Source organism: Trichomycterus rosablanca, chromosome 26, assembly GCF_030014385.1.
Source record: "Trichomycterus rosablanca isolate fTriRos1 chromosome 26, fTriRos1.hap1, whole genome shotgun sequence".
Lineage (NCBI taxonomy): Eukaryota > Metazoa > Chordata > Actinopteri > Siluriformes > Trichomycteridae > Trichomycterus > Trichomycterus rosablanca.
The window spans coordinates 1,788,790-1,811,855 of NC_086013.1; the positions used below are offsets into that span (position 1 = coordinate 1,788,790).

Genomic DNA, 23,066 nt, shown 5'->3' on the forward strand with positions numbered 1-23,066 from the left:
CATGTTCTTGGGAGGCAGGAGGTTAAGTGGAGCGTCTGTAGACAAATCCCAGACATGGGAGGAACATGAGGATCAAACCTGGGTTGCTGAAATGAAGACAAATTGAGAAGACAAACTAAAATCGTTCTTTTAAAACCATGTTTTATTATTCCTAATATCAGATGTAGATACACAAGTCAACAAACAAATCTTTCTCCTCTTAGCCCCCCAATGATGGAATGAAAATGCAGCACGGTACACGGCGGCCCCCTGGCGGTAGGATTCGGTATCACACACCAGAGAACCAGAGAACCTCAAACTGGCAGCAGAAGTTTGCAGTTAACACACCAGCAGCAAATCCTTACAGAGAACTAATAGCAGGAGTCTTGCATTAATAATAATAATCATAATTATTAAAGACAAGGTGGAACGATATATAGACAACCGTTGATTAGCTGACTTGGTGACTCATTTTTTTTTATAAACTTGGCCAAAGAATCAACAATCAACGTTTTGTGTCCAACATTTGCTTCTTTCCATTTGTAAAAGACTAAAATAATATTAAACGACACAACATGTGTAGTTACAGTCATTGGGGCAACCAGGATTCACTTTTTACAGGGATAACAATTGTTTTTTCTTTAATATTTGTTTCAAAATGATTAGCTGGACAGAAATGTGATTTATTACATGTTTTTGTTGCAGATTTGTCCATCAGTGTGAAAGGGAAATGATCCCTGTACAATCATTTCTATAACTGAACATTTGCAGAACATTTTATGTGCTTTCTGGGAAATTGTACGCAATTAAAAAAAAAATTAAAGTCCTTCAGATTCAGATGAAATAATCAACCTTTAAAATGCAGCGTGTGTCACATTGAATTGGTTACCAGAATAAAAAGCAGAATAAACTGATTGTGTATTCTTAATTGTGTAGGAAGCTCAAATTGTACCGTCTAGTTTCATTGTTGGTTGTGAGCACTGAGCTGAAATGCAAAAGTGACCGGTCCGTGCCACAAACTCAAACTCAAGAAACCAAAACTACAAGTTAAAAATAGTTATTTTTATATATACAAATGAAATCAGTGGGTTCGGTGATGGCACGAGCCTTTTTAGTACCATTCAGTAATGGTGGGGATCCCTGTTTGATACTCCACTCCCCTCAGATGAAGGGGCTTCATCGTACAACTACATCTAACATCACAAACAGGCTCCGCTCACTAGCGATGGTTAGGCCGGGGGCCTCGTTTCTACAAAAATACTGTGTTCATGCTACACCAGACAGATACAACCCCAACACAGACACACCACGCTCGCCTGGGTACGAATGCAAAAATATCATCGAAAATCTCCAGCTACGTCCCTCTGGGTTCAGCTATTCATTTATAACCGTGTGGGTTGACTGACTGAGTATTCATGAACGGGCGTGGGCGAGATTCAGAAGTTTGGTCCACATTAGAAGAACAAAAAAAGAACAGTAGTTTATTTTCTCATCCAGTGTTTTGGTTTTTATGTTCACATTTAAATACACACCCCAAAAAATACAGCATCAGGTTTAAAGGCAAATAAAACAGCATCTCAGAGCTTCTGGAGCTTTCAGGTGTGTGTGTACATTCATTCACCTGCGTGTGTGGAACTGGTGAAGCAGTTTTAATAGCATGTTTCAACACTGAAGAGGTGAAAGAATGAAAAGAAAGAAAGAAAAGATAGTCATGTACCACAATGCTTTGCAAGTTTAGTGTAGTGGGTTCTAAATACACACCCAGTGTTGTAAGATTGAGCTCATTAATGTACAGCACAAAAAAAAAACCTCAAAATGAATCACGTCTGCAGAAAGAAAAAGAGAGAAAGCAAAGAAACTTCCATGGAAAATCCCTTTCTCAGGGGACTGAAAAACCCACCACAACCAAAAAAAAAGAAAAAGAATTCAGACGTATTTAGTTTTTAATCCCTGAACATTTTAAAATGCTTTTATTTTTACTAAAAATTAAAAACGGAGGCTTGAATTTGTCGATCAAAATAAATCCTCATGTTCTAGTAAGTCCAAGGAGAAACCTCAAGTATAAACAGACGTTCAATGCCATTTTAAAATGTCACACGTCGATTAGCAATTTTCACTTGCTGTTCTAGAACTCTTAAACGCTTTTCTAGACCTTTCGAATGCCATTCTAAGAGTGAATGCCTAACTTAACCTGGTAAATCTTCTATAATCTTCAAAAATGCCACACCAAAACATTTCAGCACTGTAGAACAATACAATTCTGCTTCGTCTCGACATTCTACACGCCATCCTAGAACTTTTGGAACCGTTCAAATGCTTTTATTTTTTAAGGTTCAGATTCTGTTTACAAAAAATGTCGACTCGAATGCTGTTCTAAAGCTTTTGTAAAGGCTGTTCCAGAACCCTGAATGCTCTTGTACAGCGTTATTCCAAACCACTGCTGTAATCACCACACTTTTCATCCCGACCTTCAAAAATGTTGAAATTGAAGAGACGACAGGAACCGTCGCTCCATTTAGTCTCAATTTCTTATTAAATCTGGAGTTACTTACTTACACGTTCTTAAACCGTTACTCATTTAGCCTTGATAAATCACAACTAGTTAAATAATATAAACAGATATATTACTGGTATAACGAAACACCCATTCTCAAAATATTTCCTTCACAAAAATAAAAAAATGAACGTACAGAAAATCTTTCCAGTAAATGAAGAGGGGAATAAAACTTTGGAACTGCTGCAACAGGGTAGAAACTTTAACTTGGCAAAGATAAGAACAAACAAAGTGGAACTTTCTCTATCGCCCAGTCATTCCTCATTTACAGCCCGAATTTAGCAGAACGACAGACGTCCGGCTGATTACTGACACTGATCAGGTCTCCTCTTCAGACTCAGGGGGCGAGTTTACAGAAAACATGGCAGTGAGTTTATTATTAAAGACAAGAGCTGAAAACAGAGAAAATAAGGTAAGGACGAGAAACGCAACAACGTTAAACTATGTGACACTAGAGGGCGCCACCCTCTCTCTTGAAAACTATCAGTTCGCGCTTTATTTGTTGGCTCATGAGCTGCTGTTACTTCTTCTTGCCGAAGAAGCTGAAGCGTTTTTCACGATCTTTATCTTTGCCCTCTTTGTTGCGCATGGTCACACCGCCCGTCTCGGTCGAGTGCGGCGACATTGGAGGCATCGTCATCGCCCGTGTCAGAGGCGGTGGGGGAGAGCGATCGCCACCACCACCACTACCGTCACCGCCACCGGTGCTGCCTGGTGGCATGGAGGAATGGATCGCCTGCATCCATGAGCTCATCTCAGCCTGAGGAAAGAGACACAGATGTGTACTGTCAATACAAAAACGTCACTGTAACCCTGAGGAAGAAGGTTCCTGTTTCCTGCATGAGCCTCCAGTCGCTCGCTGTGGTGGAACACACTCACCTCATCCTTGGTTTGAAACAGGAACTCCTTTCCATCGCCCAGCCTAAGCAAAAACACAACAGACAAAAATGAACACACACCCTGGTTTACAGATAAACTACAGTGACCGACGACTCTATGATCCATCTAACCTATAAATGCTAATCTAGAAAGTTCAAATGCTGTTCTAGGTCTTTTAAATGCTGATCTTAAAGTCTCACCTCAGTTTAAAGACGTGTTTCCTCTTCTTGTAGTCGTGGGCGACCTCGCAGACGGCCTCGCCGAGGCTAATGGGAACTTCTCCGTGGTAAGGAATGCCGTTAGCGGCACTCTTGTTGTCTTTATAAAAGCCCATACTGCCCTTCCTCAGCACACAGTACACGTTCTGCCACGATCTACAGAGAATTCAGCACAATCGCGGGTCGGTCTCAGCTGTGTTGGGCTTTCACATTACGCCACGCGAGCACACCTCGTGTTTATTGATTTATTTTTATATTACATTTTATAGATATGTTCACCTGTTGGCTGCTTTCTTGCCCTGGCTTTCCATTTCCTGTTTCCTGAACAGCATGCCCTCCAGGGCATCAGGGGGTGCCTCCACCAGATTGGGAAGGGTGGCCGAGGGCTCATGAGGTGACGCTGTGTCCAAACCGCTGTCCTGACCCGGTCCGTTTACTGAGTCCGCCTCTGAACCCTGCACACAAAAAAAGCCATTCATTGAAACTTGCGCACTGGCCATGTTTGAGGGTTTTGAGTTGGTACACTTCTTTGGACACAGAAAAGCTACATGAAATTTGACCTGTCTAAACTTTTCTACATTTGATACCAAGGCACATGGCTACAAAGATTTGTTGGTAAAAGAAGTCCAGTAAATTCAGGAAGCATTCAGAACACTTTACTGTATTGGGGATTTGTTTGTGAATGGATTTAATTGTTCTCTGTTCAGCAGGTTCTCTCATCTTTGCACAGAACTAGATACTTCTGAATAGCTTTGCCCTGATCTTGCTTTACCACAACCTGGTAGTGGAGATCCACAGACGGTTCCTTGTACTTCATGGCTTGTAAACTGAGGGCCCTTGTGGACCCACTTTGTTATGTTCATTATGAGTGACTGACAGTAAAAACTGTATTTAAATCTACTCCAAATCAAATCCACAACAAAACATATCTACAAAAATCAAGAGGTCTGAATACTTTCTGAATCATTTGAAGGATTCAGCTACTTTCTGAATCAGTTTCTAGCAGTTTTGTAGGTTTAGTTTTGTGTATAAAACCTTGGTGGAAAGCAGATTGTTGCTCTTCGTTACACACACAGCACACGAGAACGTAACAGCCATACAGATAAACACGGACCTAATGGTGCAAATGCAGTGAGGAGGACCAGGGAGGACATGGAACACGGTGCAGTGTTGGAACACAGCAATGACACAGACTTACAGACACAAAACTGAACCAGCTGCAAAGAGTTCCTACAAATTCAGCACTTCACTAAAAGGTTCAACTAAAAAAAAAAACATGGAAAATTTGAGCAGTGAAATTCAGTTTAGCCTTTATGGTAAAATATTCATTTCACAACCCTCAGGAAATCCAGTTTGATCGATAGTCCAGTTTGACCCAAAAACACCCCCTTTTTTATCAGTGCAATGCCAGCGCTGCTTTGAAAGCCAGTAATGATTCTAGTGCCAAACTATTACATAATTAACTGTGTTCACAAAACTGTAGAATTTTAAAAGTCAGCTCCTCAATTTTTTAGCTGTCTGAGTGTTTTAGAGTTTGATGGAAATGTAGTTAGCATTGTCAGAGCTGCCATCCCAACAACAAAACAACTGACATCATTAGTTCTTGTTTCAGACCTGCTGTTTTGATGCTGGAACTGAACAGATATTACAAGCATTTAGGTAAAGAAAATAAGGACCAGGTCTAGATTAGGCACGTGCACTGAGGTTTGTTACAGGAGTAAGTTTGCACATGAAACAGGACAACAGCAGTGCAAAAATGACAAGATTACAAAATGATGCACAGATTATAAAAAGCAAAACATGAAAAGCTCTGCAGGCCACAAAGATGCTCGTGAGGCCACCTAGCAGGCCCAGTGGGGGACCGTGCTTGCACCTCCACTGGTTTGCTGGCTCACTTGGCGCGGGTAGCGATGGGGTTAGCGATGGTGAGGCTTGCGCAGAGCTAAAGGGGTTAGTACTCACACGCTGCTGTGCCTTGTTGGGTTTGGGCACAGGCTTAGAAACCGGTTTAGAGTCCGGCTTAGACAGAGCTTTAGGTTCCACAGTCTGCAGCTCAGATACTGAGACTGACAAGGACTGCAGGTAAGAAACGTAACAAGATTGTTAGTGTGAACGGAACTCAACACGTACACTTCAGCTTCAGATAACTCATCACACACATATCCAAGACGCACCATCACGTTATAATATTTCCACACCACTTTAGACATAAAATCACTCGCATGACCCACATAAAAACACATCCGACCCAAAACAACATTAAAAACACATAACAGGATGTTTAACACGTGTGACACTGAAAAACAATGTGTGTTCTTAGACCTGCGAGTGTTACAGTGTGAGAACGACAGTAAGGTAGAGGTAGAACACACTTTATAACACACACACACACAAGGACAAAGATACACACCCACATGCACAGCGATACTTTACCTGTGATGTATCCTGATCACTGTGGACTCCATTGACAGCCACTGACTGGTTTAATGTAGTCTGGTCCAAACTTGTCCTGAAACAGTGAGAGAGTGTGTGATTTATGGTAGATCTGGCTGTGCTCTACTGTTCTTCATGATACATCGTCGCCTTCGTTTACCTCGCTGCAGATTCAAATTCGGCCTCGGACTGTACCACCTCCTCTACCGGGGGAGGTGTGGGTGGTCTCCGTGCCCTCTCCTCCTCTTCCTTCCTCCTCTGTATCTCCTGCTCCTCCAGCTTCAAAAAGAGACGACACAGATAAGTGATGAGCAGAGTGAACACCAACCCCGGGGTGAAGAGGAGTGGCTTTGTTGGTGCTAACCGTGGTGAGCTTCTCCAGCTGTGTGAAGCGCTCTTCCCACCCAGCCGCCAGCTTTTCGAAAGCCTCGTGACGTTTGAGGAGGTTTTCCACCTCGTCCACGTTGGAGCCCAGCTCGGCCGTGCGCACCAGCGGCTCCTGACCCGCCAACCAGGACTCGGCTACCGAGGCGTCTCTGCTGAACTGCAGCACCTCCAGCACTGACACACACACAGATCCAATCAGAACGCACAAAACAATCAAACCACGAGCACATCTTGAGAATCGTCCCCTGTATAATTACCGATCTGCAGGAAGTCCATTTTGTCCAGCCACTTCTGGTTAATTTCGTCTCTCTTGGCCTGAAGCTGCTCCAGTTTTTCCCGGATCTACAGAGAAACAGAGAGAAACTGTTCACACCAGGTCGCTTCATGCATCTTGTAACTGGATTGAATTTCAGTGTGTAATCAATTCTTTATACATCATTCATTTCATGTTTCCAGCTTTTGTACACAGATGGCTGAGAAATCAATTTGAGTTCCTACACAACACTGAGTGTGTGTGTGTGTGTGTGTGTGTGTGTTTGAGTGTGTGTGTGTGTGTGTACCTCGTCTGAAGCGTAGTGGTTATTGTTGATGAGTGTGTGTGTGTGTGTGTTTGAGTGTGTGTGTGTGTGTGTGTGTACCTCGTCTGAAGCGTAGTGGTTATTGTTGATGAGTGTGTGTGTGTGTGTGTGTGTTTGAGTGTGTGTGTGTGTGTGTGTGTGTGTGTGTGTGTGTGTGTGTGTGTGTACCTCGTCTGAAGCGTAGTGGTTATTGTTGATGAGTGTGTGTGTGTGTGTGTTTGAGTGTGTGTGTGTGTGTGTGTGTGTGTGTTTACCTCGTCTGAAGCGTAGTAGTTATTGTTGATGAGTGTGTGTGTGTGTGTGTGTGTGTGTGTGTGTACCTCGTCTGAAGCGTAGTGGTTATTGTTGATGAGTGTGTGTGTGTGTGTGTGTGTGTGTGTGTGTACCTCGTCTGAAGCGTAGTGGTTATTGTTGATGAGTGTGTGTGTGTGTGTGTGTGTGTGTGTGTGTACCTCGTCTGAAGCGTAGTGGTTATTGTTGATGTGTGTGTGTGTGTGTGTGTGTGTGTGTGTACCTCGTCTGAAGCGTAGTGGTTATTGTTGATGAGTGTGTGTGTGTGTGTGTGTGTGTGTGTGTGTGTGTACCTCGTCTGAAGCGTAGTGGTTATTGTTGATGAGTGTGTGTGTGTGAGTGTGTGTGTGTGTGTGTGTGTGTACCTCGTCTGAAGCGTAGTGGTTATTGTTGATGAGTGTGTGTGTGTGTGTGTGTGTGTGTGTGTGTACCTCGTCTGAAGCGTAGTGGTTATTGTTGATGAGTGTGTGTGTGTGTGTGTGTGTGTGTGTGTGTGTGTGTACCTCGTCTGAAGCGTAGTGGTTATTGTTGATGAGTGTGTGTGTGTGAGTGTGTGTGTGTGTGTGTGTGTGTACCTCGTCTGAAGCGTAGTGGTTATTGTTGATGAGTGTGTGTGTGTGTGTGTGTGTGTGTACCTCGTCTGAAGCGTAGTGGTTATTGTTGATGAGTGTGTGTGTGTGTGTGTGTGTGTGTGTGTGTGTGTGTACCTCGTCTGAAGCGTAGTGGTTATTGTTGATGAGTGTGTGTGTGAGTGTGTGTGTGTGTGTACCTCGTCTGAAGCGTAGTGGTTATTGTTGATGAGTGTGTGTGTGTGTGTGTGTGTGTGTGTGTGTGTGTACCTCGTCTGAAGCGTAGTGGTTATTGTTGATGAGTGTGTGTGTGTGTGTGTGTGTGTGTGTGTGTGTGTGTACCTCGTCTGAAGCGTAGTGGTTATTGTTGATGAGTGTGTGTGTGTGTGAGTGTGTGTGTGTGTGTGTGTGTGTACCTCGTCTGAAGCGTAGTGGTTATTGTTGATGAGTGTGTGTGTGTGTGTGTGTGTGTACCTCGTCTGAAGCGTAGTGGTTATTGTTGATGAGTGTGTGTGTGTGTGTGTGTGTGTACCTCGTCTGAAGCGTAGTGGTTATTGTTGATGAGTGTGTGTGTGAGTGTGTGTGTGTGTGTACCTCGTCTGAAGCGTAGTGGTTATTGTTGATGAGTGTGTGTGTGTGTGTGTGTGTGTGTGTGTGTGTGTGTGTGTGTGTACCTCGTCTGAAGCGTAGTGGTTATTGTTGATGAGTGTGTGTGTGTGAGTGTGTGTGTGTGTGTGTGTACCTCGTCTGAAGCGTAGTGGTTATTGTTGATGAGTGTGTGTGTGTGTGTGTGTACCTCGTCTGAAGCGTAGTGGTTATTGTTGATGAGTGTGTGTGTGTGTGTGTACCTCGTCTGAAGCGTAGTGGTTATTGTTGATGAGTGTGTGTGTGTGTGTGTGTGTGTGTACCTCGTCTGAAGCGTAGTGGTTATTGTTGATGTGTGTGTGTGTGTGTGTGTGTGTACCTCGTCTGAAGCGTAGTGGTTATTGTTGATGAGTGTGTGTGTGTGTGTGTGTGTGTGTGTGTGTACCTCGTCTGAAGCGTAGTGGTTATTGTTGATGAGTGTGTGTGTGTGTGTGTGTGTGTACCTCGTCTGAAGCGTAGTGGTTATTGTTGATGAGTGTGTGTGTGTGTGTGTGTGTGTGTGTACCTCGTCTGAAGCGTAGTGGTTATTGTTGATGAGTGTGTGTGTGTGTGTGTGTGTGTACCTCGTCTGAAGCGTAGTGGTTATTGTTGATGAGTGTGTGTGTGTGTGTGTGTACCTCGTCTGAAGCGTAGTGGTTATTGTTGATGAGTGTGTGTGTGTGTGTGTGTGTACCTCGTCTGAAGCGTAGTGGTTATTGTTGATGAGTGTGTGTGTGTGTGTACCTCGTCTGAAGCGTAGTGGTTATTGTTGATGAGTGTGTGTGTGTGTGTGTGTGTGTACCTCGTCTGAAGCGTAGTGGTTATTGTTGATGAGTGTGTGTGTGTGTGTGTGTGTGTGTACCTCGTCTGAAGCGTAGTGGTTATTGTTGATGAGTGTGTGTGTGTGTTTGAGTGTGTGTGTGTGTGTGTGTGTGTGTGTGTGTGTGTGTACCTCGTCTGAAGCGTAGTGGTTATTGTTGATGAGTGTGTGTGTGTGTGTTTGAGTGTGTGTGTGTGTGTGTGTGTGTGTGTGTGTGTACCTCGTCTGAAGCGTAGTAGTTATTGTTGATGAGTGTGTGTGTGTGTGTGTGTGTGTGTGTGTGTGTACCTCGTCTGAAGCGTAGTGGTTATTGTTGATGAGTGTGTGTGTGTATGTGTGTGTGTGTGTGTGTGTGTACCTCGTCTGAAGCGTAGTGGTTATTGTTGATGAGTGTGTGTGTGTGTGTACCTCGTCTGAAGCGTAGTGGTTCTTGTTGATGAGTGTGTGTGTGTGTGTGTGTGTGTGTGTGTGTACCTCGTCTGAAGCGTAGTGGTTATTGTTGATGAGTGTGTGTGTGTGTGTGTGTGTGTGTGTGTGTGTGTACCTCGTCTGAAGCGTAGTGGTTATTGTTGATGAGTGTGTGTGTGTGTGTGTGTGTGTGTGTGTGTACCTCGTCTGAAGCGTAGTGGTTATTGTTGATGAGTGTGTGTGTGTGTGTGTGTGTGTACCTCGTCTGAAGCGTAGTGGTTATTGTTGATGAGTGTGTGTGTGTGTGTGTGTGTGTACCTCGTCTGAAGCGTAGTGGTTATTGTTGATGAGTGTGTGTGTGAGTGTGTGTGTGTGTGTACCTCGTCTGAAGCGTAGTGGTTATTGTTGATGAGTGTGTGTGTGTGTGTGTGTGTGTGTGTGTGTGTACCTCGTCTGAAGCGTAGTGGTTATTGTTGATGAGTGTGTGTGTGTGAGTGTGTGTGTGTGTGTGTGTACCTCGTCTGAAGCGTAGTGGTTATTGTTGATGAGTGTGTGTGTGTGTGTGTACCTCGTCTGAAGCGTAGTGGTTATTGTTGATGAGTGTGTGTGTGTGTGTGTACCTCGTCTGAAGCGTAGTGGTTATTGTTGATGAGTGTGTGTGTGTGTGTGTACCTCGTCTGAAGCGTAGTGGTTATTGTTGATGAGTGTGTGTGTGTGTGTGTGTGTACCTCGTCTGAAGCGTAGTGGTTATTGTTGATGAGTGTGTGTGTGTGTGTGTGTGTGTGTGTGTACCTCGTCTGAAGCGTAGTGGTTATTGTTGATGAGTGTGTGTGTGTGTGTGTGTGTGTGTACCTCGTCTGAAGCGTAGTGGTTATTGTTGATGAGTGTGTGTGTGTGTGTGTGTGTGTGTGTACCTCGTCTGAAGCGTAGTGGTTATTGTTGATGAGTGTGTGTGTGTGTGTGTGTACCTCGTCTGAAGCGTAGTGGTTATTGTTGATGAGTGTGTGTGTGTGTGTGTGTACCTCGTCTGAAGCGTAGTGGTTATTGTTGATGAGTGTGTGTGTGTGTGTACCTCGTCTGAAGCGTAGTGGTTATTGTTGATGAGTGTGTGTGTGTGTGTGTGTGTGTGTGTGTGTGTGTACCTCGTCTGAAGCGTAGTGGTTATTGTTGATGAGTGTGTGTGTGTGTGTGTGTGTGTGTGTACCTCGTCTGAAGCGTAGTGGTTATTGTTGATGAGTGTGTGTGTGTGTGTGTGTACCTCGTCTGAAGCGTAGTGGTTATTGTTGATGAGTGTGTGTGTGTGTGTGTGTGTGTACCTCGTCTGAAGCGTAGTGGTTATTGTTGATGAGTGTGTGTGTGTGTGTGTGTACCTCGTCTGAAGCGTAGTGGTTATTGTTGATGAGTGTGTGTGTGTGTGTGTGTGTGTGTGTACCTCGTCTGAAGCGTAGTGGTTATTGTTGATGAGTGTGTGTGTGTGTGTGTGTGTGTACCTCGTCTGAAGCGTAGTGGTTATTGTTGATGAGTGTGTGTGTGTGTGTGTGTGTGTGTGTGTACCTCGTCTGAAGCGTAGTGGTTATTGTTGATGAGTGTGTGTGTGTGTGTGTGTGTGTACCTCGTCTGAAGCGTAGTGGTTATTGTTGATGAGTGTGTGTGTGTGTGTGTGTACCTCGTCTGAAGCGTAGTGGTTATTGTTGATGAGTGTGTGTGTGTGTGTGTGTGTGTGTGTACCTCGTCTGAAGCGTAGTGGTTATTGTTGATGAGTGTGTGTGTGTGTGTGTGTGTGTGTACCTCGTCTGAAGCGTAGTGGTTATTGTTGATGAGTGTGTGTGTGTGTGTGTGTGTGTACCTCGTCTGAAGCGTAGTGGTTATTGTTGATGAGTGTGTGTGTGTGTGTGTGTACCTCGTCTGAAGCGTAGTGGTTATTGTTGATGAGTGTGTGTGTGTGTGTGTGTACCTCGTCTGAAGCGTAGTGGTTATTGTTGATGAGTGTGTGTGTGTGTGTGTGTACCTCGTCTGAAGCGTAGTGGTTATTGTTGATGAGTGTGTGTCCCAGGTCGGTGCAGGCAGTGAAGCTGCCGGCTCGGGCCTCGATCTCTGCCTTTATGTCCTGGTGGTTTGCGATTACCAGACCGGCCGACGACACATCCCTGTGACACACACACACACACACACACACACACACACACACACACACACACCATAAAACAGCATGTAATTAACGATTCTGCTGGGGTATAAAGGAGGAGTTACAGAGTTCTGTTTAATCCGTGTGTGTATTTTACTCTAGGCTGTAAAATCTTGATAATGTTTCCTATAAACATGATTAATCTTTATTGTTTAGTACATAGCAGCCATACAAAAGCAAATAAATAATAAAGCCTATCTGAGAACGCTGACTGATGTTAGTGTGTGTGTGTGTGTGTGCTTACCTGGGACTGTCGTGAGATTGGATCTGCAGGTTGATTCCGTCCATCCACAGCATCAGATCCCGCACCATGTTGAAGAAGCGGAACTTCTCCACCGTGTCCAGCAGGAGCAGCCTCCTGTCCTTAGTGGCGGCCAGGAGCTCCTCCCACGCCCCCGTGACGGAGCGCTCGTGGCGGTGGATGTCGTCCGCCTTCTCGCCCGCGTAGGCTTTCTGCAGACGCGCCGCGTCGTCCTGCACCTGCGTCACCTGCGGATGAAAGAACGGAGGTTAATAAACCTGGGACGGTGGGACAGATGATCCAACCTGGGACCTGTGGGTTCTGCAAAGTGCTGGTCAGGGTCATGGTGGTTTTTAAATGAACCAGAACAGCAGTGCCCAGCCATACAAATGCTCTTTTGACTAAATGGGCACAGAGAAGCTTTCTCAGAAGAGCAGCTGTTGTTATGTACCTATGTTTTGTAGGTAGGGCAGTTGTAGCCTAGTGTTTAAGGTAATGGACTAGTAATCAAAAGGTTGCTGGTTCAAACCCCACCACTGCCAGGTTGCCCCTGTTGGGCTCTTAAGCAAGGCCCTTAACCCTCAATTGCTTAGACAATATACCGTCACAATACTGTAAGTCGCTGTGGATAAAAGCGTCTCCTTAATGCCAAAAACGTAAATGTCAGGTGTCCAAATCCTTTTACTTGCTTTACCTGTCCGCTGAGCGCGTGCACGTCGTGCTCGTAGGCCGTGTGCTGCCGGTGCAGGTGCTGCACGGTGTTGAGGTCTCGGCCCAGGTCGGTGGTGTTCAGCGCGTCCCTCTTGCTGCGTATCCGCACCAGGGCCTCGCGCGCGTCCCGCTGGAAGCGCTGCAGCTCATAGGAGGCGGCCAGCATCTGGGTGCGCGTGTCCATGAGCTCCAGCAGGTCGGCCCAGGCCTCGTTCAGGCCGTCCTTCCACTCCGCCACGCTGGCGTTCTCCGGGTGTCCCGACTCGATCAGGGTGTCCGCCTGGGAGTTCACCGCGTCCACCCTCTCCTGACCGATGGCGCTGGTGTCCCGCGCAAACTCCCGGAAACGATCACGGAGCATCTGAGAGAGAAGCATCAACGAATGTACATCAGATGTTAAAATTATGATTCAAGTTTTCATTTTGCAAACGTTTATAGACACTCTTGCACAAAGAGTTGTTTCCGGAACGTTTCTATCTGAGGCGTCTTGCCCTAAATCCTTCATCATAAAATCAACACGGTATATAATAATAAGGGGAATAAAGTTCGTCTGGGACGTACAGTGACGTGCTCGTAGTCCTGCCCGAGCTCGTGGGAGCCGGCGACCACCTCCCGCTCGGCTATCCACTGCTCCAGGTCGTCCACCTCTCTCTTCAGCTGGGTGAGGCGGAGTCGCTCCTGCAGTTTTCCCCTCCTCTCCTCGGCCAGGTCCTTCAGCCCAGCGTAGAGCTTATCCACCTGAGCCTGTCTCAGCGTGATCCTCTCGCTGAGACACAAAACGCATCACAGATACACCGGTTTAATACACTCACGTCAAAACTGCTCCTTAACATCAATCCTACGGTCACGTGCTGCATATACAAGGATGCTCCTCACCTTTCAGGATGCTCACCGTTCACCATGAGTCTGCTGCTGTTGGCTAGCTGGTGGATGGTCTGGGCGTAGTCCTCCAGCGCCTGCTCCAGGCTCTGGTGTTTCTTCACCATCACCAGCGCGCTCTGCTCGTCCTGTAAGAATGATCGTGCCGTTATCACACCGAAGCGTTTCGTTACTCTCTCGGTTCCTGTCGTGCGGTCGGACGAACACACACCTTGGCCTTCTCCTCGGACATCATGTGCAGCTCCTGCTCGCCCATCCAGACCTCGGCCTCTGCGGCGTCCGCGTAGAACTGCTGGGCTCGGTGGGCGTCCATTAAGCGCGCGTGCCTCTGCTCGGTCTCCGAGATGAGCCGCGCCCACAGGGCCCCGAGCTCGTTCAGGCGCTCGTCCAGCTCGGCCTGCCGCTCTCCGTTCACCTCGGAGGTGGAGCCGGGGGCCATGCTGCGCCCGTGGGCCTGAAGGTCGTCGATGCGTGGCTGGTGGCCGTGGATCTCTTTCTGCAGCGTCTGAGGAACAAAGCGTGAGGGAATTACGGGAGGAGCTTCGAGTGTTTAATGCACTTTTTGACCACTAGTGGCAGTGTGGAACACTTTTCTGGGGGGGGGGGGGGGGGGGGGGTTAGGACCTAGTCATTATGTTCAACGTATTTTTGGATCTTCTTTTAAGAGATTGAAAGGGAATGTGATAGAGTCACACCAAACAACGCACACAGGGCATTTGGTTTGATCTCCTCTCCAGTTATTTGACAGGGAGCTGAAAATCTCCGTCCAGTAAATATAGAGGGGAGGGCAGAACAGACACGGGAGGTTAGATCTAATGTGTGTGTGTGTGTGTGTGTGTGTGTGTGTGTGTTACCTGGTTCTTTTTGATGAGCAGCTGCACACAGGGTAGATCTTTACCATGATCTGTGGATGTAGCCAGGGGCATTCTCTCTTTCACCCACAACTGCACACAAGAAGCAGCAAGATAAATGAATTATTGCATTTAAACACAGAGAAACATGGGTACCATTAGTGTAGTGAACTAAAGCAAAGGTGTGTGTGTGTGTGTGTGCTTACTATCTCATCCTCCAGGTCTCTGTTAAACTGGTGAGCTTCTTTAGATGCCATCAGGTGTTGTTGTCTCTGTTTGAGAGGTTCCTGTAGCTCCAAGAAGCTGTCGGTCACTCTGTGCTGCTGCCCGTCCACCTCCATTTTGGCGGTTTCCTCCGGCGCCAGAGCCACGGCCTGAGACTGCAGAGCCTGCACTTCCTTCTCTCGGACTTCCATCTGGTGTTCCAGCATCTATCGCGCACACACACGTACACAAATCACTATTTTGTGTACTGTATTTAGGGCCCTACTAAATTCACGGTGTAGTGTGCTTCATGTCACGGACCTGGTGTTTTTTGAGCAGGATGTTGACGCTCGTCAGGTCCTTCCCGAAGTCGTCGCTCTGCAGCTGGGACGAGATGTTCTGCAGCCACGTGCCGAGAGCCGAGCAGCTCTGGGTGAAGAGTTCGGCGCGGTTCGCGTCGAACAGACACTGCGCTTTGGTCTGCGTGGTGTTCTCCAGCAGATCCCACTGCTTCTGAAGCTTCTCCATCGTCTCCGATACCGTCTCCTCCAGCTCCGGCTTCTCCTTCACCAGATCCTCGCCCTCCTGAGCGGAGAACAAAGGATGTACAAAGAGTTGTTTAGCCACAGACGATCACTCATCTCAGAGATGCTTTAGTCCTAACTACTCTGCTGTTTTTTTCTTTTGTTTGGACCAATAGCAACAGGAAATCAGTCATGGATGTGCTGCTTTGATGTTTTGTTTCTGTGGTACCAAAGGAGATTTTTTCCTCGCTCACTGACTCACTGTTAACAGCCAATCAAAGTGAGCCTGAAGGAGCCTGTGCAGTTTATGAACCTACCAGACGGTGGATTGCTCACCTTTTTTTAACCACCAACTTGATTGAATATTACAAGTGCACTGATTATCCAATTTAGCATGTTCTGTGTAATGATGTTGTACGTACACACATCATACAACTATGACTGGTTCGGCGTGTGTGTGTTGGTGTGCGCACCTTGCGTATCTTGTCCAGCCAGTCCTTGTTGGATGCCAGCTCTGCCATGAAGGCCTGATGTTTCTGCCACTTGCTGTGCAGGTTTCTGGCCTCGTCGTACGACATGTCCTGAGCCGTCAGCATCTTCTCATTAATCCACAGACTCAGCTACAGAGGAGAGAAGAACAGAGAATGAGAGAGGCTTCCGGGTTTGTCTGACATGAGGACATGAGGAGAACGTGGAGGAGATGATGAGGCCGTACCTCCTGTCCGTCCTGCAGGAAGTGCTGCAGCTCTCGGTTATCCTTCAGCTTGGCCAGCAGCTCGTTAGCGGACTCCTTGTTCTTTTGGTGCCTGATAATAATAAGTAAGAAATGAAACATACATTATGAATGATACTGGCACTGCACTATGGCAGAGATTTTAGTCTTTATATTCATACACTAAAGCTTTGCTTATTTCATTACTTACTAATACTAACACAATTACACCACCACCTCATCACACCGTCAAACTTATGTAAACAAGCTCATGTCCAGTAGGGGGAGCTACCTCTCCTCTTACCTCTCTTCAATGGAGTCGACTTTCTCCTGGATCTTATCGGCGTTGGCGTTCCCGTCCGACACGAGGCGTTGCCCTGACTCCACCACGCCGTTGATCTTTTCCTCGCTGGCCTCCATGGTGGTGAGGAAGTCCTCGTGCTTCTTGATGGCCTCGACCGCACCTTGCAGACTGGATGGCATCTCGGTGTGTGACAGCGCGTACTCCTGAGAGGAGAAGCATGTACAGTGAACGGCTGTACGTGCAACATGTGACCCGAGTGTACGCTGTCTCACGGTCTTACCTGGCGGTTGAGGGCGCTCTCTGCCTGCTTGGCGTCTCTGAGGAAGGTCTGGAAGTCGTAGGCCTGGGCGAGCACGCTCTGTCTGCTCTCCCACATCCGGCGCAGCTCCTGCCAGCCTGTGTCCAGGGCCTGCAGCCGCTGCGCCAGGAACATGTACTGGGCATCTGTCTGGCCCTGAGTCACCTACAGACACGTACAGGAATTACTAACAAACTCCCACCTACATGCCTATTAAATGACTCTGTCTGTAAATCTGTCTTTCCGTCCCCCTGTCCATCTGTCTTGCTACACAAGCCACCTCTGCCAGCCACACACCCCGGCTGGCCAAAGAGGGCTGTAGGCTAGCACACACCTCCTCCAACCTTCTGCTATCACTTGTTTATTATCTAATTTACTGCCTGTTTTACCACCGTTTTATCCTGGTCAGGGTTTTACAATCAATCCAGTTCTAAGGTGCGTTTATTTATCTAGTGTTACTAACATGTTATGTAACGTGTAATAAACCAATTCGTATCTGCGCTGACCTCGGCACCGGTGGCCTTCATCCTCTCGTAGTCGTCGCGGTAGTTGTCCACCTCGTTCTTGATGGTTTCGTGCTGGCCCAGCAGCTGCTCGGCCTCCGCCAGCGAGGTGGGCGTGTCCTCGGAGGCCACGGCCGTCTGGGTGCGCGACAGCCAGGCCTGGAAGTCGTCGAGCTGGCGCAGGAAGCCCTGCAGCTTCGAGGCCTCGCCCAGACCCTCCTCTCGCTTCTTCATGGTGCCGCACAAGTCCCCCCACACCCCCTCCGTCTCGACCAGACGCTGCTGGATCTCTTCTCCCTGCTCGGGGTGCTCGGTTGCCAGCTTCTCTGCCTCGGCACGCTGCCCTCCCAGCTTCCCCTGCGTGAGAGAGAGAGAGTCAGTCAGTCAATGTTGTGATGTCTATCACTGCTTCTGTGTGTGTGTGTGTGTGTGTGTGTGTGTGTGTGTGTAGCCTCCAGGATTTTGGTAGATTTTATCAGCATGAACAAGAGTGTTTGTGTACCTACACACCCTCTAAAACGCCACATGTATGAAAGTGTGTGTGTGCATGAGCCCCAACTTTTTGTCATGCATGTCAAGCACGTGTTTAAAGTTGGGCTGCGAAATCTCAGATTTTATTCTTGACTAATCTGTGTTGTGATTTTCATACATAATATGTGAATGTGTGTGAACAGGACGTCAGAAGTTCCTTTATTCTTTGATTTTCTGTTATTTAAACAAATAATCAGCAAAATAACACATCACTTTATCAATTTAACAGTACTGGAATCATAAAAGCTCTGATTGGTGCATCTGTGTGGTACCTCTATAGCCTCCAGGTCCCTCTCCAAACCGGTGAGCTTGCGCTGTAAGGCCATGACCCCAGCCAGGTCGTTGCCGAGGCTCTGAGTGGACTCGATCACTTTTGTCTTCTCCTTCATCCAGCTCTGGATCTCGTTACACTCCAGATGGTAGTTCTGGAGGTTCAGAGCCGACTCCAGAGCCTGCTTCCTGTCATTAGCCAGCCGCTGGAACTCGCTCCACCTGCAGGATTCATCGTAATGAAGTGTGTTAACATGTCCTATGACTAGAGCTAGAACCGGATCTACAAAGATCTCTGAGCTTCTCCTTGTGTTTGTACCTGTCGTTGAGCTGGTCCTGAGTTTGGTTAATCTGCTCCTTGTTGCGGTTGTCTGACTTCAGAAGCTGTTCAGCCACCTGATTGACTTCAGTGACGCGAGAGCCTATATTATTCATCTCCGGCTCCAACGTCTCGAACCTAAAACAGACCCACATTACTGCATTACATCTATACACCCATTCTTGTTTCCTAACTCATCTGGTAGCTCAGTGGTTAAGGTACTGGACTAGTAATCAGCAGGTCGCTGGTTCATGAACTGAGCCCATGAGCAAGGCCATTAACCCTCAGTTCTTCCTCCCTCCCTCACCTCTGCTGGACCACCTCCAGATCCTCCAGTCTGGAGGGGATTTCCATGGTGAGGAGCCACTGCTCCTTTTCACCGATCCATTGTTGGCAGGCATTGGCTTCGCTGTACATTCGGTAGAGTGCCAGCGCCCCTTCCAGGGCACGGCGGCGTGCCGAGGAGAGAGCCTCCAGCTCCTCGTAGCGCTGCTCTATAGCGGGGAGACGTCCCTCCACCTGACGGAGAGAGAGATTGAGGGTTTGTGTATTTGTGTATTTGTGTATATGCTGGCTGTGTGTGTGTGTGTGTGTGTGTGTGTGTACCTGTGGGGACTGGGCATAATCCTGAGGCAGTGTTTGAGCCTGCTCGTGTAGCGAGTCTATGAGAGACCGGTGGCTCTGGATCTCCTCCTCCACCTCCCTCTGTTTCCTCGCCAGCGTCTGTGTGGAGAACTCGTCGTGGCCGACGTCCTGACTCGACACCTGCCAGCACCAGCACATTTACATCAGTGTAAAACTGTAACCATCACTGTGTGTATTTCTGATGGAAACCAGTAGAAGAGCCAAGATTCGAACCCAGGAGTTCGGAATCTCTGTGCTGGTGTGCTAGCAAATTATCCTGCTGCGCCACCTGGGTGTCCATTTAGTTCTTTCTGTTAGCAGAAGTGTGTTACCTGTCTAAGTGCCTCCAGGATCCAGGCCTCCATGTCGTTGGCATCAGTCTGGAACTGGTGGAAAGCGACGGACTCCTTCAGACGCTGCTCACGCGACCGAGACGCCTGCAAACAGAGAGAGGAAGCGAATTGTTCAGCTATCGAGCTTTTTAGCCGTATTTTCCTCCATTTTTCCACCTAGTCATCAATCCATCCATCCATCCCTCCCTCACCTCCTCCAGCCGAGCCCACTGCGCTTTGATCTCCTTGATCCTCTCCGCGATCTCAGCCGCCCCGAAGTGCTCCTCCTTGACCAGCTGCTCCCCGGCGGCGATGCTGTTGCCCAGCGGGCCGTAGCGGGCGGCCATCTCGTCGCGGAAGGCTTCGTGCTTCGAGAGGAGGCGCAGGGCGGAGGAGAGATCCTTTCCGCACTCCTCGGTGGCCATGATCTGCTCCTGCTCGCGCATCCACGCCGCCTCCTCGCCCAGCTCCCACAGCAGCTGCCAGAGACGCCGGGAGTCCTCCAGCTGTGCCCGTCGTGCTGCGGCCAGTTTGCCCAGTTCCTCGTAGGCCTGGCCCAGCTGTACCACCTTCTCCTTCACCATGGTGGGATCACAAGGCTTGTAGGCTGAAAGAGAGGGAGATACTCATAACTAAATGGGCACCAATTCCCACAGGCATACTTCAAAGTCTTGTGAGAAGCCTTCTCAGAGGCGTGGCTGATTTTTTAAAAATGAGACGTCCAGCAAGCTCACTCACGAAGTTCGTCGGTGGTGAAGCGCTCTGCCGCGGCCTGCACCCCTCGAATTCTTTCTGCCTGTGCTGATATATCTGCTTCCACCAAGGTGTGCTTCTGTAACAGATCTTCCACGTCGTGAAGATGTTTCCCGCCGTCCTGAGACTGCAGACGACCCTAAACACACACACACGCTTAGATTGGCAAAAAGTGATTCTCTGCAAGATTGTGGAGTGCGTCTGTGGAAACTTGTGATCGTCACCTTCATGTCGGCCATCCAGTCCATGATGTGTCTCATCTCCTGCAGGAGCCTCTGCAGCTCTCGGTTGCCGGCGAGCCTCTCGCGTCGGCCGCCCAGCAGTTCCTTCAGGTACTCCCAGAGGCGCAGCACGTTGTCTCTGCGCGCCAGGATGCGCCGCACGTCGTGGTAGTTCTCGGCCTCGAGCTCGCGAGCTACCGCCTCCACGGTCGCCACGCGCTCTCCGTACGCGTTGATGTCCGTCTCGATGGCCTCGTGTTTGCGCGTGGCGGCCTCCACTGCGCCCAGGTCCACGCCAAAGTTGTCCTGATGTGGAAGAAGACGGGGAACGTGTGGTCAGAGATGCGGCAATCGACATGGAACAGTGACGTCCCGCCAGGGTCAGGAAGAAAACCCTCACCTCACACTGAGAGAACATTTGTCCAAATGTCAGATGCACTACAAGTACCACCTAGAACCTGGGTGACACCGTCCACAGTCAAGCAGGCTTACATTGCCATGGGCCCTGAGGCTCGAAAGAAGTCATTACGCCCACGGTAATGTAAAACTCACTTGACTGTGGACAGTGTAGCCCACGTTTCAGCATCCGACCACCTGAACAAGTTTCTCCAGAGTCCAGAACATCATTTTAAATGAATGCAGTCAAACTAGCCCTATTTATATGATCACGCCTGATATGTACGAGATCCAAGGACCCCAGATCGATTGACGCGTCTCTTTGTTTCTGACCTGGGAGACGAGGCGCTGGTTCTCGCTCAGCCAGGTCTCTCTCATGGCGGCCTTGCGGTCGAAACGTGCCGCCAGCATCTCCAGCTTCTCCTGGCGAATCAGCTCGTTCCTCAGAGCCAGCTCGCGCTCGTGCTCGGCCTTCTCTAAGCGCTCCCACGCCTGCTCGGGCAATCACGGCACACACACACACACACACACACACGGTCATTAGGCACGGTTTATCAGATACATGAGGTGTGGAGTGTTTGTGGTGTTTAAATTCCCAGTGTGTTACCTTGTTGATGTCAGAGATGAGTTTGCCCTCTCGGGGCATGTAGACCTTTTGGTTGTTGGCTCTCATTTTGCTCTGAATGGTGAACAGAAGAACCTCCAGATTGCCTTTCTCTGTAAATCTGTTTACACACACACACACACACACAAATCACTGACATGTCAAACATGCTAAATGTGCTAATGCCACAGCGTTTTACACACACTAAGTGTGAGCGTGTGTGTGTTTTGTGTGGGTTTCTCTAAACTACGGTAACATGTATACATATATAGTGTGTGTGTTTTGTGTGCGTCCACTCACTTGGGCGGCTTCTCTACGGTACGGTAGGTGTTGAAGGCCTGTAGCTGGTTCTGAACGCCGCTCAGAGAGTTGGCGAGCTGTCGGTCGTTGAGCGTGACGATGGTCTGCTCGATCCACTGCAGCAGCTCCGAGGCCAAGGTCTCGTACTTCTCGATCAGCTGATCGGCTTCGATGGCATAATCCAGCACCTACACACACGCACGCACACACTTACTTAGCCATGGGGGCAAAAACCAGCACCCCTCAGTTACCCCGAGACTGATTAGTTTGGGAACCACAGCTCTGGAGAAATTCCAGGTCCAGGATATAGCTGGACATGCCCAGTGAATTCGAACATGTCTCAGCTCTAGACTTCCATGTTACACACCTTGCCGATTCGCTTGCCCTCCACGGCGAGAGCCTTCATCTTGCTGAAGTAGTGGTAGTATGTGGCCACGTACGTGATGATGGACTTCTCGTCTGGCTGATCTACATTCACATCTGGACACACACACACACAAAATTAAACAGTTAGTGTAATAACGGATAATACGGTTCATTTTGCTTCCTGTTTATGTGAATATCGGTGCAGTGAGGTGATGCTGATGCTGCACAACACTGACACTGCTCAGAAAAGTAAATAATAATAATCGCTTATTTCAAAATTGCCAGTAAATATTAATGATATCCTGATACCCGACAGAAAAGCATTCTTTATAGGTCATCACACACTTTCCTACTTACTGTGTGTGTGTGTGTGTGTGTGTGTGTGTGTGTGTGTGTGTGTGTACCTTCAGGATCCAGCAGCTTGGTGACTCCCATTTCCTTCTCTGCTATATTGAAGGCATTCTGAAGGTTGTAGTGTGCGTTAGAGCGCTTCAGACTGTCAAACTCGATCAGGTCCGGCCTTAATAAGAGACATAAAGAAATCACGAGAGATGATCGATCACTGCATGTTGCACACGTTAATGTTTGGGGGGATCAATATTCAACCCAGGAAGTTAGAATCATGTTGCGTTCGATACCAGAACACTATTGTATCAGAGATTGGCGTTGCTGTTCATGTAAGAAACAGTAGAGGGCGCCAGTCAGTTAATGTGCTATAGCTGTACTGCAGAGCTGGAGCCAGACTGATCATTTATTCTACTTATTTAGGTCAAACTATGTTTTTTTTTTATTCTCGCTGCAGTGTGTGTGTGTGTGTGTGTGTGTGTGAGAGAGAGAGAGAGAGAGAAGAGGTACACAAACGCCTGTGGCACTGATGACTGGCTGAACTGATCGATAATTATTATAATTATTTAGGTTATAGAAGGAATAATAAATGAATACACAATCAGACAGGCTGACAGACTGTAACAGGGATAAATTAATGCACAGGAGAATGAATGAATGAATGAAATGGAAACTGAGCTTTAAGCACACACTATTACATAAGCATAAGCACACACACACACACACACACACACACACACACACACACACACAGTCTTGTGCAGGTGGCCCATAAGAAGGTCACTTGATAAAGTTAATATATTCAGATTTTTCAGGTCAGATATAAAAAGCCGTGGGAGTGTGGGAGTAACAA

The 23,066-nt window shown here is 47.8% G+C and overlaps 1 protein-coding gene across 3 annotated transcripts in view; it reads right to left on the bottom strand.

Annotated features, from left to right (window-relative positions):
• Positions 1-124: 124 nt before the first annotated feature.
• The window catches only part of sptbn2 (spectrin, beta, non-erythrocytic 2), a 57,513-nt gene continuing 34,571 nt past the window's right edge, over positions 125-23,066 (bottom strand). For all 3 annotated transcript variants that reach the window (XM_062988334.1, XM_062988337.1, XM_062988335.1), the window contains 35 exons: positions 22,273-22,388; positions 21,870-21,982; positions 21,503-21,690; positions 21,206-21,323; positions 20,932-21,090; positions 20,206-20,508; positions 19,967-20,120; positions 19,441-19,835; positions 19,229-19,333; positions 18,879-19,037; positions 18,580-18,791; positions 18,273-18,410; positions 17,956-18,175; positions 17,156-17,509; positions 16,632-16,814; positions 16,352-16,554; positions 16,051-16,141; positions 15,809-15,955; positions 15,133-15,396; positions 14,814-15,038; positions 14,611-14,700; positions 13,968-14,261; positions 13,754-13,884; positions 13,439-13,643; positions 12,861-13,238; positions 12,170-12,414; positions 11,749-11,887; positions 6,708-6,792; positions 6,428-6,624; positions 6,224-6,342; positions 6,064-6,139; positions 3,910-4,085; positions 3,613-3,786; positions 3,413-3,455; positions 125-3,293 (listed from right to left, as the gene is read on the bottom strand). In XM_062988334.1, the coding sequence (XP_062844404.1) occupies positions 3,054-3,293; positions 3,413-3,455; positions 3,613-3,786; positions 3,910-4,085; positions 6,064-6,139; positions 6,224-6,342; positions 6,428-6,624; positions 6,708-6,792; positions 11,749-11,887; positions 12,170-12,414; positions 12,861-13,238; positions 13,439-13,643; positions 13,754-13,884; positions 13,968-14,261; positions 14,611-14,700; positions 14,814-15,038; positions 15,133-15,396; positions 15,809-15,955; positions 16,051-16,141; positions 16,352-16,554; positions 16,632-16,814; positions 17,156-17,509; positions 17,956-18,175; positions 18,273-18,410; positions 18,580-18,791; positions 18,879-19,037; positions 19,229-19,333; positions 19,441-19,835; positions 19,967-20,120; positions 20,206-20,508; positions 20,932-21,090; positions 21,206-21,323; positions 21,503-21,690; positions 21,870-21,982; positions 22,273-22,388 (6,439 nt within the window). In that variant the 3' untranslated portion in view covers positions 125-3,053. The remainder of the gene's footprint in view (positions 3,294-3,412; positions 3,456-3,612; positions 3,787-3,909; positions 4,086-6,063; positions 6,140-6,223; positions 6,343-6,427; positions 6,625-6,707; positions 6,793-11,748; positions 11,888-12,169; positions 12,415-12,860; positions 13,239-13,438; positions 13,644-13,753; positions 13,885-13,967; positions 14,262-14,610; positions 14,701-14,813; positions 15,039-15,132; positions 15,397-15,808; positions 15,956-16,050; positions 16,142-16,351; positions 16,555-16,631; positions 16,815-17,155; positions 17,510-17,955; positions 18,176-18,272; positions 18,411-18,579; positions 18,792-18,878; positions 19,038-19,228; positions 19,334-19,440; positions 19,836-19,966; positions 20,121-20,205; positions 20,509-20,931; positions 21,091-21,205; positions 21,324-21,502; positions 21,691-21,869; positions 21,983-22,272; positions 22,389-23,066) is intronic.